Raw genomic sequence first — 14,641 nt, 5'->3', positions numbered from 1 at the left:
CTCATCCTTATATGCAAGTACCCCAAGGGACTTTGGCAAAGTTTGGAAATCGTAGAAAAATTATGTTACAAGTGGAGACTGGGTGTTCATGTCACCAAAATTAAAATAGTAATTTTCAACTCAAAATCAAATGCTCGCATTGAAATCCAATAGGTCAACAAATACATGTATCTAGGTCTCCTTTTTAACCGATCATGAAGCTTTACAGAAACCCAAAGTAACCTCCTGCAACGTGCTGCAAAGACATAATTCAGTCTGTTTAAATCTCTTCCACTTAAGAGTAATGTTAACACATCCTTGAAAGAGAAATTTTTTGATATCCTCATTTCCCCAATCTTAACATACTGCTCAGAGATATGGACTACTTTGTGTCAACCGATAACTGCTCTACAGAAAAATTACACCTAAAAATTTGCAAACAAATCCTTGGCCTCTTTCAAAATGTATCAAAGTATGGTGTGTGCACTGAACTTGGCCGCCTTCCTCTCTATACTACAATACAGTCTGCATCTATCAAGCTATGGTGTAAGATTATTCAAATGCCTGATTATACTTAATGAAGCAAGCATACATACATGAGATAAATAGTTACAAGTAACTTACACCTTATGTTCCATCTGCAGTCCACACTCTCAGACCGGCTTGTATGCCATGGTCTGAGGTGACCCGAAAACTCCTTTTCACATTCGACCACTATGCCCAAATATGCAATAGCAAACTTCAAGCCAACAGTAAAATGTCTCTCTTCCGTATACTTAATTAAAATGTGAAAGGGCAACTTATGTTTATAAAATAACAAATTATGACACTCTATCAACCCTTGCTTAGCGATCATAAAATCAAACTCCACATTGAAACTGGACAGCACACCAGGCCAAAAACTGAAAGGTACGTGTGACAGAATCTGTCGCCTTTGTACCCAAGTGGTAATTGAAGATGAATACCATTTTCTATTCCAATGCCCAATGTACAAAGCAGACCGAGACACCCTTTTAAGTAAAATGTCAACCGTAAAAGCTGATACAAGGTCACCAGACAGTCAATTATGCCAAGTATTGAACAGCGCCAGTAAAGATAGTTTAGTCTCCCTTTCCAATTTTATAATAAAAGCATTCAAGAAAAGAAATGATGGTAACTCAGAGTCACATTATCTATATCCGTGTAACGTTGTTATTTACGTATCCATTTCTTATGTAATTGTAGTTCTCCCTATCTTGAAAGTTTGAGCTGCTCCTTTTGTGTAACATGTGATTGTATCCATATGCATCTGGCTTTTATGTTTGTGGTATATTTATAACTACACCAAGGTTTATCTCACCAAAAAATTATTATATATATAATGAATATATATAAATATTTCACTCACAAGTAGGCCACACAATTACCAATTAGAGAAATGGTAATGCACCAGTTGTATTGTCGTTGGTATATTATATTATACAAGGTCATGATAATCTATGTACCAGTACAGAAATAAACTGAAATTGGATCGATAATAATAATCGAGAACTTTGAAGTAAAAATTAGATACCTAATTTGCAAAAGGTTCATCAATATGTAGCAAGAGTGTACTTTTTTACATGGATTTGCAAAATGCCAAGACTTAGACGGTGTTTAATATCTATAAAATGTGCACAATAAATACTGTTAAATGTTCTTTTCATATTGTCCTCAAGATCGGCAATGGGATAGAAAAAAAACTTTACAAGGTGAAATGCTACTTTAGGGCATTTAAAAACGCTTACAAGATACAGGCAAAATACGTAAGGCAACGTGTTGAATTCGGGCAGTATGCAATTTTTTCCTACACGTGTTGTTGTTTAAAAAAACGTCATTTTGATTACTGTTCGCTCACATACAATCCCCATTTAGCTCGTTCAATGTTACCAATGATCAACCATAAGTGATAATGTTGCTTTATATGGGAAAAAAGTGGCGAACACACCTACATGAAAACGTTTTTAATAAGAACCGGTCTGGATACAGCAATAAAATTCAAAAATACATGTATCTGAGACACATTATCACTGCTCTGACAACTAGGTGCCCATTACATGCAAACATGTACTAGCACGTGTAAAAGTATTTATTTGCCAGCCAGACCAGAAATTTCAGAAATTGGTTTACCAGAGGTAAGGGTTAAATACAAAGGATTGCAACTAGTACTGTAAGTAACACATATAATCTATATTGGCGTTCTAGTTACCTTCAGAGATAGATGTTTGCATTAGTCAATTTTGATACATTTAGTTCTCTTAAAAATAAATATTTGTAACAACAAATGTCAATTTCTTTATCACCAGTTACCAAACGACAAAAAGACCCTTTCTTAATTAAAGGTCTTACTCTTTGGTTTACTTTATCCAATAGCACATGGCAGGCAAAAGGGAAAATATCGAAAATCCAAATGTTGTACAAATAGTGCCCTTTTACGATTCTCTTGGCCTAACATGATACAAAATGTTGGTTTTTTTTCATGTAAGTATAATATTTACTAAGACATTTATACACGCACTTTATTTATTTTTTCTTTTTTGTGCTCAATTTTTTGAAGCGGTCAAGCAAATAATATTTTTGCAGGTAATTTTTCAACGGAAGGAAGACGTACAGCGCAAAATGAAGACATATGCGTTACTTCTGGTGGTCTTTGTGGCCTTCCTTATGGTCGCTGTAGAAGGTGCAGCGGTTGAAAGGTATCTTGGTTTATAATAATGTATAACATATACTTAATCAAGATGACAGATTGACGTAAATGTTCATAATCAAAATATCTCCAAGTTGGCTTACAGAATAAAGGGGCGTATGTTAATAAGTTTTTCTATATTCATACTTTTAATTAGATTGATACCAAACAATGAAGAAGGCGCGATGTTTCGGAGGCCATTGAAGCGTGTACGTAGAAACTGTTGCCATAGACCCCCATACTCGACATGGTGTTGTCATGCTGGGTAGAGAAGTGTTTCATCCAGATGTTTGTACAACCACGAGTTATTTGGATGCATCTAGGTGTAAATTTTAAAGAGGAACAATATGGTTAATCAAACTGCTGAACTTTGCAAAGCGTAATTTTTCATTATTACACAGATATTCCTGGGAACAAGCTTAAAAGTTAAATTTATTGTATTCTGTCATAGATTACATCTTTTGGCTGGATTTCACTTTACTACAAGGCTATAGCGATTTCAGAACAAGACCAATATCTTTGAAGTAGTTAGGAAACAAGGAACTAGTTATACAGTTTTACTTGCTAAAATAGTAAAATAAAAGTACTGAAAACTGAGTGTTTATTAGCCTATCTTACTTTGTACATTTCATTTCCCTCATTTAGATTAACACTTTAAATACCAATTGTAATTGGACGTTTATTTCTACACGTCTTGTTTCTCATGCAACTGCTATCCTTCTTTCTGACATTTCTCAAAAAACTTACTTCACAGCACCAGAAACAAATGACATATAAGTTTCAATCGTAGTTTTTTTACCTCGCCCAAGAAGGTTATGTTTTCACCCGTTTGTTTGTTTGTTTGTTTGTTTGTTTGTCTGCCTGTATGTCATCAACATAAGTCAAAAAGTTTTGGACCGATTTTAATGAATTTTTCAGGAACTGTCATGTAGGCCAAGGAATAGATGATTTGTTTTTGGTGGTGATCCAGATCAATAATCAATCAATAATCAATCAACAATCAAAAATAAAAAAAAAACTAAATCATTATAGTACATTGAAACTGTAGGGGTGAAACGGCATTGGGAAGAGACTTTGCTGCCTTGGCGGAGGTCTACGCTCTCAGTCTGCTTTTTCTTGTTCGTATATACGTCAGGTGCTTTTATTTCTCGCACGAGGTCGCAAAATGCCCAGATTTGGTTATTGTTAAATATCTATATCAGGTACACACTGAATTGTAGATAAACTGAAATGTGCCTTTTTGTTGTTCTAAAGGTCTGAAATGTAATTATAAGAAGGTGTATAACAAAGGCAAAATGTGCTTTTGAGGGCTTTTTATACGTTAGCGTGATATCTTATACAGCTTGTACAGTAAAGGCATTATACTTACTCGTGCTGTTCCTTTATGCCCCTATTTCACACAGACCACGAATCCCACGAATCGCCAGGAATTGACAAATTGCCAATTTTCTGGTCTAATTCGACACTATCTACGATTCAGTTACGATACAGGTGCGATAGTGTTACGAATACTCGTGGGATTCGGCTGAAATTCACTATGTTTTTTTGGTATCGGTAGTTCGTGGCCAAATTTTTGAACACTCAAAATTTTTGCCACGAATTCCCGATTGATCAAGAATTGCAAGAACTGACTACGATTATATACGTATCTGTTAAGAACTTCACGAACTGATTACGATTCAACCAAGAATCCTGAAATTTTCAATTCCTGGCGATTCGTGGGATTCGTGGTCTGTGTGAAATAGGGGCATCAAAGTTTTTGCCACTAATTCCTGTTGATCAAGAAGTGCAAGAACTGACTACGAATATATACGAATCTGTTAAGAACTTCACGAACTGATTACACTTTAACCACGAATCCTTAAATTTGTCAATTCATGGGGCACATGTTATCTCTGTTCTTCGCACAACATACACACCAACATGTCTTAAAGTCTTTTGTTTCTTTGCCAGCCACTTTAAGACACTTTAAGGCCACTAACAGTAAAACGACCAAAGGCATAGTAACAATGGCCTGGGCTTATAAGTTTTATTTTATTTTATTTTAATTAAACATACTTCCCAAAAGGCCAATTATAGACAGAGATTTTCTGCAGTCTCCAACGGATGACGCTATAGCGCCAATTTGGGGCGAAAAATACCGTTGTCTGATTTGGGATTTTCTTTATAACCAAGATAGCTATTCAAGTGATTCAAACGGCCTCATAAAGCCGGGTAAAAGCATTTCAATCGGGTTCCAGGGAATTGTCTTAAACTATTTACTTTTGATTTTATAGTCTTTTACGTTAAACTACCCAATATTTCAATTGGTTATTCAATTCAAAATTCGATAACTTTTAAACAAACAATTTCCTCTAAAACCTCTGACATCAGGTTGTAGTCCACATCTTCAACAACAATTAGTGCAACTTTCGTAACGATCGGTTGCTCGGATAGTGAGATATACATAAAAGCGATTCACTTATCTCGTCAATCTAGAAAACTGTTAAAACAGCCAAAACGTTCACAGGTTGCTTAACAGAGCTTATTAGTCAAATGCTTAGCTGGCAAATTTACCTGCTATCGGTAATACGATCAGATGGAACCATTGCTCATTGTCATCTAAAAATATTTTGTTTGGGTGCTTTGAAATGGCAGAAAATCGTGCTTTTGTTATTATTTCCGATCACGCGTTAGACTTGTAAGCGTGCCGCCATTTTAACTGACAGCTCTGGAGAGGGCCCTAGTCTAGTGATGCCCAGTAGGGAGTCAATGATATGTAGAAGGAAGCGCTAACAAAGGCGATTGCGTTTAACCGCAATTAAAAGGTGTAAAGTTGCATTTGAACGTTTCAATGTGTCTTCTTCGGCAATCGAGTAATTTTACCTTGGAGAGTGATCAGATGAAACTCTGTCGAGAGCAAGCGGCCGTCACTTGTGTTAATACGAGTTTTTGACAGGTAACGCTGCAGGATTGTTTTGCACGGCACTTGGTGATTGTCAGATCAACAGAAAATACAGTGATTACTTTACAGCGGTATCTCTCAAAATGCCAGCTAAGATAAAGGGGAGACGCTCAGCGGCACAAGAATCAGCGGTAAAAGAGGCTGAGAGAAGGCTTTTGAATAAAATGACAGAGAGTGGGTGAGTTTTGAAACCACGAACGTTGATTGTAAAAAAACTATCTACTCATATCTTTTGAAGCAAGTAAAAGTTGCGTCGGCATTTTACTGTGGATTCCGTCTAATACAAGATCACTCATCGTACATTAGGCCAACATGAAGTTATTATTTTATGAATAAGTCTGATGTGTTGAGGTACCACGTACCATCCGACTGAACAAATGCCGGTTTTCCCCAACCGCCGCGCATACTCTCTTTCAAATTTTTCTTTTTTCCCTCTGGAAATGGAATTAAAACAAGAACTTTTCTCTTCCCCATAGCGTACTCGACTTCTTCACTGCTTAGCTGATGTAAGACTTATGACCTACATGTATTACCGCACACGTAATCGGCTTATAACTCGTTAACTATGCTCCGCCCCCTCATGGCAACGGCCCTTAGCAACAGAGGCGTAGCTTAGGTGTCAGCCTGACTGGGGCGCGTGGCGGTTGAAAAAAACTCATCAAAAGGCACATTTTGCGGTGTAAATTGAAAAAAACCTTATTACATCCCCCGCACGAAAATGCAGTAGTATCGAAGTAGCAAAGAAGCATTAACGCAGTAGTGGTGTGGAGCATATTTGCAGTAGAAATGCAGCATAGCCTACTGCAATTCTACTTCAAAATTTACATAGGGTTGTACAGAGGAGGAGCATTAATGCAGTAGATTAGCAGCATGATAGAAGCATGTTTCAAATATGCTAATTAGCTCCCTACTCGAAGCAGATTTGAAGCATGTTTGCAGTATGATTGCAGTAGTCTACTGCGCTGGAGTATCTACTGCGTTTTCTTGCGGGCCAACATAAGATACTTTTTTGATAAATATAAACACACAAAGAACTCAAAAACATGATTTTAAGCGTAGTTTACCCTATTACTGGCCATAAATGTTATTTGCTGTTTGCAGAGTTTATGGTAAAATGTTATAATTAATTGCTGTCGTGGTAAATTTTGAACCATGTGCATTATAGATTGTGTAACCCCCTCCTGACTGTCAAGGTGCTTCCATGGCAAGGGTACGGGATCTCACAAATGAACAAAGAAAAGAAATAGTTTCTCTGTGGGAGGAGGGTGTGGGTGTCCCCCAGATAGCAGCAAGTTATTGTGAGTTTGGTTGCAGAAAAATGGGGTCACCGTCAATGCCCATTAGTCACTCCAAAGTGGCCGAAAACGACTATTGCCAGAGACGGCATGTGTGCTTTTATGCTGTCAAGACTTAGAGAATTTGAACCGTGGAGCGACTTAGATTTGCTGTAATTGAACAATTTGCAGTTTGAAGGTCTGTCCAAAGAAGGTTCCTTGCTTCAGAAATTCACACCACGGTTTCCAGGTAGAAACCGCTCATCACCTTGGTAAACATACGAAAAAAAGTTAAATGGGCTGCAAGAGCCATGCCATGGAGCTTACTTCAGCAATGGTGCCATTTTATATATTCTGGTGAGACCACATTCACCGTTTACAACGTGAAATGACAAGTGAGGGCATGAAGAACATCGTCCACATCCTGTCTGTCAGATAACAATTCTGCTGAATTGTATGGTAACAGTAGAATGCTACCTCTGGGGAGTAAACATACATCTCATCCACACCTTAAATCGGAGCAGATTTGAGACATGGTTACAGTGATTGCAGTAAATATCTACTGCTTTTTCTTGTGGAGAGCGCTGTCAATTTATCATGCCATATAAAACACCCGCATTGAGATTAATGTATAATTGAATACCCGTGTTGGAAAAAGTGGCACAGCGCAGCACACCACGGCATTATAAAGACTACATAAAGGAGATATTATATTTATTAGCCTTGCCATTGCTGTACAGATACGTTAAAACAGGATTCTAATGGGTTTATAAAGGCTGGCTCTGGACTTGAAGGCTGCAATTTGTGTGATCAAATGCACTTGTACTACTTCTGTCGATCCTGGCCATGTCAGTGCGGATATTTTTACTCACTGTGATGTTTTGCTTCCTATGTTCAGCTGTATATTTGTTTCCACGTCTTTTGAGAATCCATACATTGCCTTCTAATCCATTGCCACCACCTCCACTTCAAAGTGACTTTATGGGTAAGGCGATTCAATTTTCTTGGCTCGTGCATTCATTTTTAAATTAAACTGCCAGTCTTATTTTGACTGTTATCATATCAAACGTGATTGAATCTAATCACTTTTGATATTCCATTGATGACACTGGTGAATGTCAAACCTATCTGAAGACATGTATTTTGTAGCGTTGGAAAAACGTTTATTTCATTTACTTTCGTCAAAGCCAATTTTACTTATGGAGCAATACACTTTACAAAAGGTATTAATCCAAAGCTGTACCCAGTTTTATTATTTAAAAATCTAATCAGTTTTGATATTTCATTGATAACCCTAGTGAATGTCAAACTTATCTGAAGTCTTCAGAAGACACATGTATTTTGTAGCGTTGGAAAATCGTTAATTTCGTTAAAACTCCACCCGATCTTACTTATGTAGCAGTGCACCTTATAAATGTGTCGTGCGCTGTGTTGTACATATGTCACAAGTGTAAAAAACATTGAAGTTTTGACTGTAATGATTACGAAAAAAATCATTCAAAGAGCAAAAATTATGTAGTTTGATTGATTTAATCTATTCTGGTATTCATGTTGTGTACCTTTGGAGTATACATAGTTACCTGTCAGTTTCAAGGAAAGATATAAGCCGTATGATATTTATGCCTCGTTTTTTGCACCAACCTGGTGGCGTACTTTACGTCTGTTGAATATCAAATCGAGACTCCATTCTGGATGAGAATATGTCGTTTGGAGCCAGCTTGAAATTAGAAGTTTAACTAGCTAAATCATAGTTCTAAACCCTACCTATTGGCACCGTTCGCCCTCTAAAATACCAAAAATTTTCTGGTCCCGAACCCCACGCCAAGTGGGGGGGGGGGGTCGACTTTGCATCCGCGGCCCTTAAAATAATCCTTGATCAGTTCGTGTGTATAGTCGACGTATAAATACAACTAAGTGATATACATTTCTTTATTTTTCAACTATTTATTTATTTTAATTTTTTCAGTTATTTATTTATTTAATAATAATTAATACAAACCGTGAAGTCGGAGTATAAATATAATTTTGATATGTGACTTGAAGTATTCAGTAACGCACAATAGTTTATTTATTTATTTATTTATCTATTTATTTTTTTTCCTTTCAGGGATAAATAGGAACATTCAAGATTCATTGTTGCAGTCTGCCTACAACGTACCTCCCATAAAATGCCTACCAAAGGGACAATGCCAGCCAACCCGACACATCATGTTTCTAAAAGTGCACAAATGCGGCTCAACTACAATGAGGAAAATTTTAGAACAGGCTACTCTTAAATATAAGTTAAAACGTCTTTCTCCGAAGAAAAACAACATGTTTTACCCATGGAAATCTATGTTCAATATGACCCGTAGGAAAATAACCGTTAACGACGCCAACTATAACCCGAATGTAACCTATGATATAATTTTCAATCACATGATTTTTGACTCAAGAGTAATAGAAACCATGATGCCGAATGATACGTTTTATATTGGTATAGTTCGCGAACCATTTTCTCAGTTTAAAAGCGCGTTCAATTTTTTTCGTATTTCAAGTAAATTCAATTTAACAAACACCACGAACCCGGTCGTAAAATTTATGGAAAATCCATACAAGTATTGGACCGACGCCTATGTCACAACCCGTGTAGGCTTCTTGAGAAACGCCATGATGTATGCGTTTGGGTTCCCAGACGATAGAAATGATCTTAGGAACAACGACAGATTCATTGCCGAGTACATTGATTTCTTGGACAAGAAGTTCGATTTTGTAATCGTCTTGGAAATGTTGGATGAAAGCTTGGTGCTACTACGCCGCTTGCTGTGCTGGGGCATGGACGACGTCTTATATGTTGTTACTAACAAACAGGAATACGAATATAAAAATGTGAAAGACGTAATTACTGTAAAGAAACATAGGCAATGGAGCAAAGCTGATTATCAGTTATATAACCACTTCCTGACAAAGTTACAAAACACTCTTATGTTGCAAGGGTCGGATTTCAATCGTGAGGTGTTGCTTTTCCGTCAAGCAATCTCGGCACTCGGCAAATGTAAGCGTTCACGTTTAGAAGTTTGCAAAAATGATTTCAAAAATCTATTATCGGGCATATATCCACATTGCTAAGTCTTCAGCAATTCCAGAGCAACTGAATGATGGTGGAAATTATAGTTTTAAAATAATGGAAAAGAAGTGACAACCTTAGTTTAAAAGAAAGGAGTACAACTAGCCTAGCAAATGAATAATTAAAGATGTGCAAATTTATTTTCATGAATTATTTTATCACTCACGGTATGTGGACTTGCAGTGACGGGCGCTGGCCAAAGCTGTGAAATTCACCGTAAGTATCAAATGGAATACGACTGGTACAGGCTTAGATGTATGGCACAACTATTGAAGCTGCTAAACGATAATTACCCCATAGCAGCCACATCAGGGGTTCAAACAGATCAATTACAATTACAGGTCTGGGTATGTCATCTACAACTATAGGGGGTTTGGAATGAGGAACAAAAGAAATTAGCTGAACAAGTATTCAAGGCATTATTTGTCCTAAAAAATACATGTGAGTAAATTTGGGAAATTGCTGGCTAAAATTTTTCATACAAGGATAGTTCCTATTTTAAATATGGGGCAAAAGCATCGGCATTCCATCCTGGGCAACATGGAAAAATTGTACAGACTAAATTCCGCAAATTTTGATTGCAATTGCGAAAAATGTGTCTGACGTAGCGGCAAGGGATAAACTTGTAAGAAACACTGTAAGGGTTGTGCACTTGGTGAAATTTATACATATTATTACTGGCCTTAACAGTTATTTGCTGTTTGCAGAGTTTATGGTAAAATGTTATAATTAATTGCTGTCGTGGTGAATTTTGAACCATGTGCATTATAGTTTGTGTAACCCCCTCATGACTGTCAAGGTGCTTCCATGGCAAGGGTACGGGATCTCACAAATGAACAAAGAAAAGAAATAGTTTCTCTGTGGGAGGAGGGTGTGGGTGTCCCCCAGATAGCAGCAAGTTATTGTGAGTTTGGTTGCAGAAAAATGGGGTCACTGTCGATGCCCATTAGTCACTCCAAAGTGGCCAAAAAACGACCATTGTCAGAGACGGCATGCGTGCTTTTATGCTGTCAAGACTTAGAGAATTTGAACCGTGGAGCGACTTAGCTTTGCTGTAATTGAACAATTTGCAGTTTGAAGGTCTGTCCAAAGAAGGTTCCTTGCTTCAGAAATTCACACCACGGTTGCCAAGTAGAAACCACTCATCACCTTGGTAAACATACGAAAAAAAGTTAAATGGGCTGCAAGAGCCATGCCATGGAGCTTACTTCAGCACTGGTGCCATTTTATATATTCTGGCGAGACCACATTCACCGTTTACAACGTGAAATGACAAGTGAGGGCATGAAGAACATCGTCCACATCCTGTCTGTCAGATAACAATTCTGCTGAATTGTATGGTAACAGCAGAATGCTACCTCTGGGGAGTAAACATACATCTAATCCACAAATGAAATCGGAGCAGATTTGAGACATGGTTACAGTGATTGCAGTAAATATCTACTGCTTTTTCTTGTGGAGAGCACTGTCAATTTATCATGCCATATAAAACACCCGCATTGAGATTGATGTATAATTGAATACCCATGTTGGAAAAAGTGTCACAGCACAGCACGGCACGACATTATAAAGACTGCATAAAGGAGATATTATATTAATTAGCCTTGCCATTGCTGTACAGATACGTTAAAACAGGATTCTAATGGGTTTATAAAGGCTGGCTCTGGACTTGAAGGCTGCAATTTGTGTGATCAAATGCACTTGTACTACTTCTGTCGATCCTGGCCATGTCAGTGCGGATATTTTTACTCACTGTGATGTTTTGCTTCCTATGTTCAGCTGTATATTTGTTTCCACGTCTTTTGAGAATCCATACATTGCCTTCTAATCCATTGCCACCACCTCCACTTCAAAGTGACTTTATGGGTAAGGCGATTCAATTTTCTTGGCTCGTGCATTCATTTTTAAATTAAACTACCAGTCTTATTTTGACTGTTATCATATCAAACGTGATTGAATCTAATCACTTTTGATATTCCATTGATGACACTGGTGAATGTCAAACCTATCTGAAGACATGTATTTTGTAGCGTTGGAAAAACGTTTATTTCATTTACTTTCGTCAAAGCCAATTTTACTTATGGAGCAATACACTTTACAAAAGGTATTAATCCAAAGCTGTACCCAGTTTTATTATTTAAAAATCTAATCAGTATTGATATTTCATTGATAACCCTAGTGAATGTCAAACTTATCTGAAGTCTTCAGAAGACACATGTATTTTGTAGCGTTGGAAAATCGTTAATTTCGTTAAAACTCCACCCGATCTTACTTATGTAGCAGTGCACCTTATAAATGTGTCGTGCGCTGTGTTGTACATATGTCACAAGTGTAAAAAACATTGAAGTTTTGACTGTAATGATTACGAAAAAAATCATTCAAAGAGCGAAAATTATGTAGTTTGATTGATTTAATCTATTCTGGTATTCATGTTGTGTACCTTTGGAGTATACATAGTTACCTGTCAGTTTCAAGGAAAGATATAAGCCGTATGATATTTATGCCTCGTTTTTTGCACCAACCTGGTGGCGTACTTTACGTCTGTTGAATATCAAATCGAGACTCCATTCTGGATGAGAATATGTCGTTTGGAGCCAGCTTGAAATTAGAAGTTGAACTAGCTAAATCATAGTTCTAAACCCTACCTATTGGCACCGTTCGCCCTCTAAAATACCAAAAATTTTCTGGTCCCGAACCCCACGCCAAGTGGGGGGGGGGGGGTCGACTTTGCATCCGCGGCCCTTAAAATAATCCTTGATCAGTTCGTGTGTATAGTCGACGTATAAATACAACTAAGTGATATACATTTCTTTATTTTTCAACTATTTATTTATTTTAATTTTTTCAGTTATTTATTTATTTAATAATAATTAATACAAACCGTGAAGTCGGAGTATAAATATAATTTTGATATGTGACTTGAAGTATTCAGTAACGCACAATAGTTTATTTATTTATTTATTTATCTATTTATTTTTTTTCCTTTCAGGGATAAATAGGAACATTCAAGATTCATTGTTGCAGTCTGCCTACAACGTACCTCCCATAAAATGCCTACCAAAGGGACAATGCCAGCCAACCCGACACATCATGTTTCTAAAAGTGCACAAATGCGGCTCAACTACAATGAGGAAAATTTTAGAACAGGCTACTCTTAAATATAAGTTAAAACGTCTTTCTCCGAAGAAAAACAACATGTTTTACCCATGGAAATCTATGTTCAATATGACCCGTAGGAAAATAACCGTTAACGACGCCAACTATAACCCGAATGTAACCTATGATATAATTTTCAATCACATGATTTTTGACTCAAGAGTAATAGAAACCATGATGCCGAATGATACGTTTTATATTGGTATAGTTCGCGAACCATTTTCTCAGTTTAAAAGCGCGTTCAATTTTTTTCGTATTTCAAGTAAATTCAATTTAACAAACACCACGAACCCGGTCGTAAAATTTATGGAAAATCCATACAAGTATTGGACCGACGCCTATGTCACAACCCGTGTAGGCTTCTTGAGAAACGCCATGATGTATGCGTTTGGGTTCCCAGACGATAGAAATGATCTTAGGAACAACGACAGATTCATTGCCGAGTACATTGATTTCTTGGACAAGAAGTTCGATTTTGTAATCGTCTTGGAAATGTTGGATGAAAGCTTGGTGCTACTACGCCGCTTGCTGTGCTGGGGCATGGACGACGTCTTATATGTTGTTACTAACAAACAGGAATACGAATATAAAAATGTGAAAGACGTAATTACTGTAAAGAAACATAGGCAATGGAGCAAAGCTGATTATCAGTTATATAACCACTTCCTGACAAAGTTACAAAACACTCTTATGTTGCAAGGGTCGGATTTCAATCGTGAGGTGTTGCTTTTCCGTCAAGCAATCTCGGCAATCGGCAAATGTAAGCGTTCACGTTTAGAAGTTTGCAAAAATGATTTCAAAAATCTATTATCGTTCATATATCCACATTGCTAAGTCTTCAGCAATTCCAGAGCAACTGAATGATGGTGGAAATTATAGTTTTAAAATAATGGAAAAGAAGTGACAACCTTAGTTTAAAAGAAAGGAGTACAACTAGCCTAGCAAATGAATAATTAAAGATGTGCAAATTTATTTTCATGAATTATTTTATCACTCACGGTATGTGGACTTGCAGTGACGGGCGCTGGCCAAAGCTGTGAAATTCACCGTAAGTATCAAATGGAATACGACTGGTACAGGCTTAGATGTATGGCACAACTATTGAAGCTGCTAAACGATAATTACCCCCTAGCAGCCTCATCAGGGGTGCAAACAGATCAATTACAATTACAGGTCTGGGTATGTCATCTACAACTATAGGGGGTTTGGAATGAGGAACAAAAGAAATTAGCTGAACAAGTATTCAAGGCATTATTTGTCCTAAAAAATACATGTGAGTAAATTTGGGAAATTGCTGGCTAAAATTTTTCATACAAGGATAGTTCCTATTTTAAATATGGGGCAAAAGCATCGGCATTCCATCCTGGGCAACATGGAAAAATTGTACAGACTAAATTCCGCAAATTTTGATTGCAATTGCGAAAAATGTGTCTGACGTAGCGGCAAGGGATAAACTTGTAAGAAACACTGTAAGGGTT

At 37.1% G+C, this 14,641-nt stretch overlaps 2 protein-coding genes and 1 long non-coding RNA gene across 4 annotated transcripts; all 3 read left to right on the top strand.

Annotated features, from left to right (window-relative positions):
• The first annotated feature begins 2,025 nt into the window (after positions 1-2,025).
• On the top strand, positions 2,026-3,280 carry LOC106156285 (uncharacterized). Of its 2 annotated transcripts, none has more exons than XR_001237690.2 (3): positions 2,026-2,132; positions 2,581-2,693; positions 2,841-3,280. It is a non-coding gene; the product is annotated as an uncharacterized LOC106156285 (long non-coding RNA). The 2 variants fall into 2 exon arrangements; XR_001237691.2 differs by having other exon boundaries at positions 2,026-2,167.
• Positions 3,281-7,270: 3,990 nt separating this feature from the next.
• On the top strand, positions 7,271-10,453 carry LOC106156283 (galactosylceramide sulfotransferase-like). The gene is made up of 2 exons (XM_013531476.2): positions 7,271-7,886; positions 9,009-10,453. Exons 1-2 carry the CDS (start codon positions 7,748-7,750, stop codon positions 10,007-10,009), a joined length of 1,140 nt encoding a protein of 379 aa, XP_013386930.1. The 5' UTR covers positions 7,271-7,747; the 3' UTR covers positions 10,010-10,453.
• An 844-nt stretch (positions 10,454-11,297) lies between these two features.
• On the top strand, positions 11,298-14,242 carry LOC147761663 (galactosylceramide sulfotransferase-like). Its single transcript, XM_087013922.1, has 2 exons — positions 11,298-11,873; positions 12,997-14,242. The coding sequence occupies exons 1-2, from the start codon at positions 11,735-11,737 to the stop codon at positions 13,995-13,997; spliced, it is 1,140 nt and encodes a 379-aa protein (XP_086870048.1). The 5' UTR covers positions 11,298-11,734; the 3' UTR covers positions 13,998-14,242.
• The last annotated feature ends 399 nt before the right edge of the window (positions 14,243-14,641 follow it).

This window comes from Lingula anatina, chromosome 5 (assembly GCF_051362555.1).
Source record: "Lingula anatina isolate TDL-2025a chromosome 5, LinAna3.0, whole genome shotgun sequence".
NCBI lineage: Eukaryota > Metazoa > Brachiopoda > Lingulata > Lingulida > Lingulidae > Lingula > Lingula anatina.
Note: the sequence above shows the minus strand (reverse complement) of the source record. Positions and strands in the feature narration are given on the sequence as shown.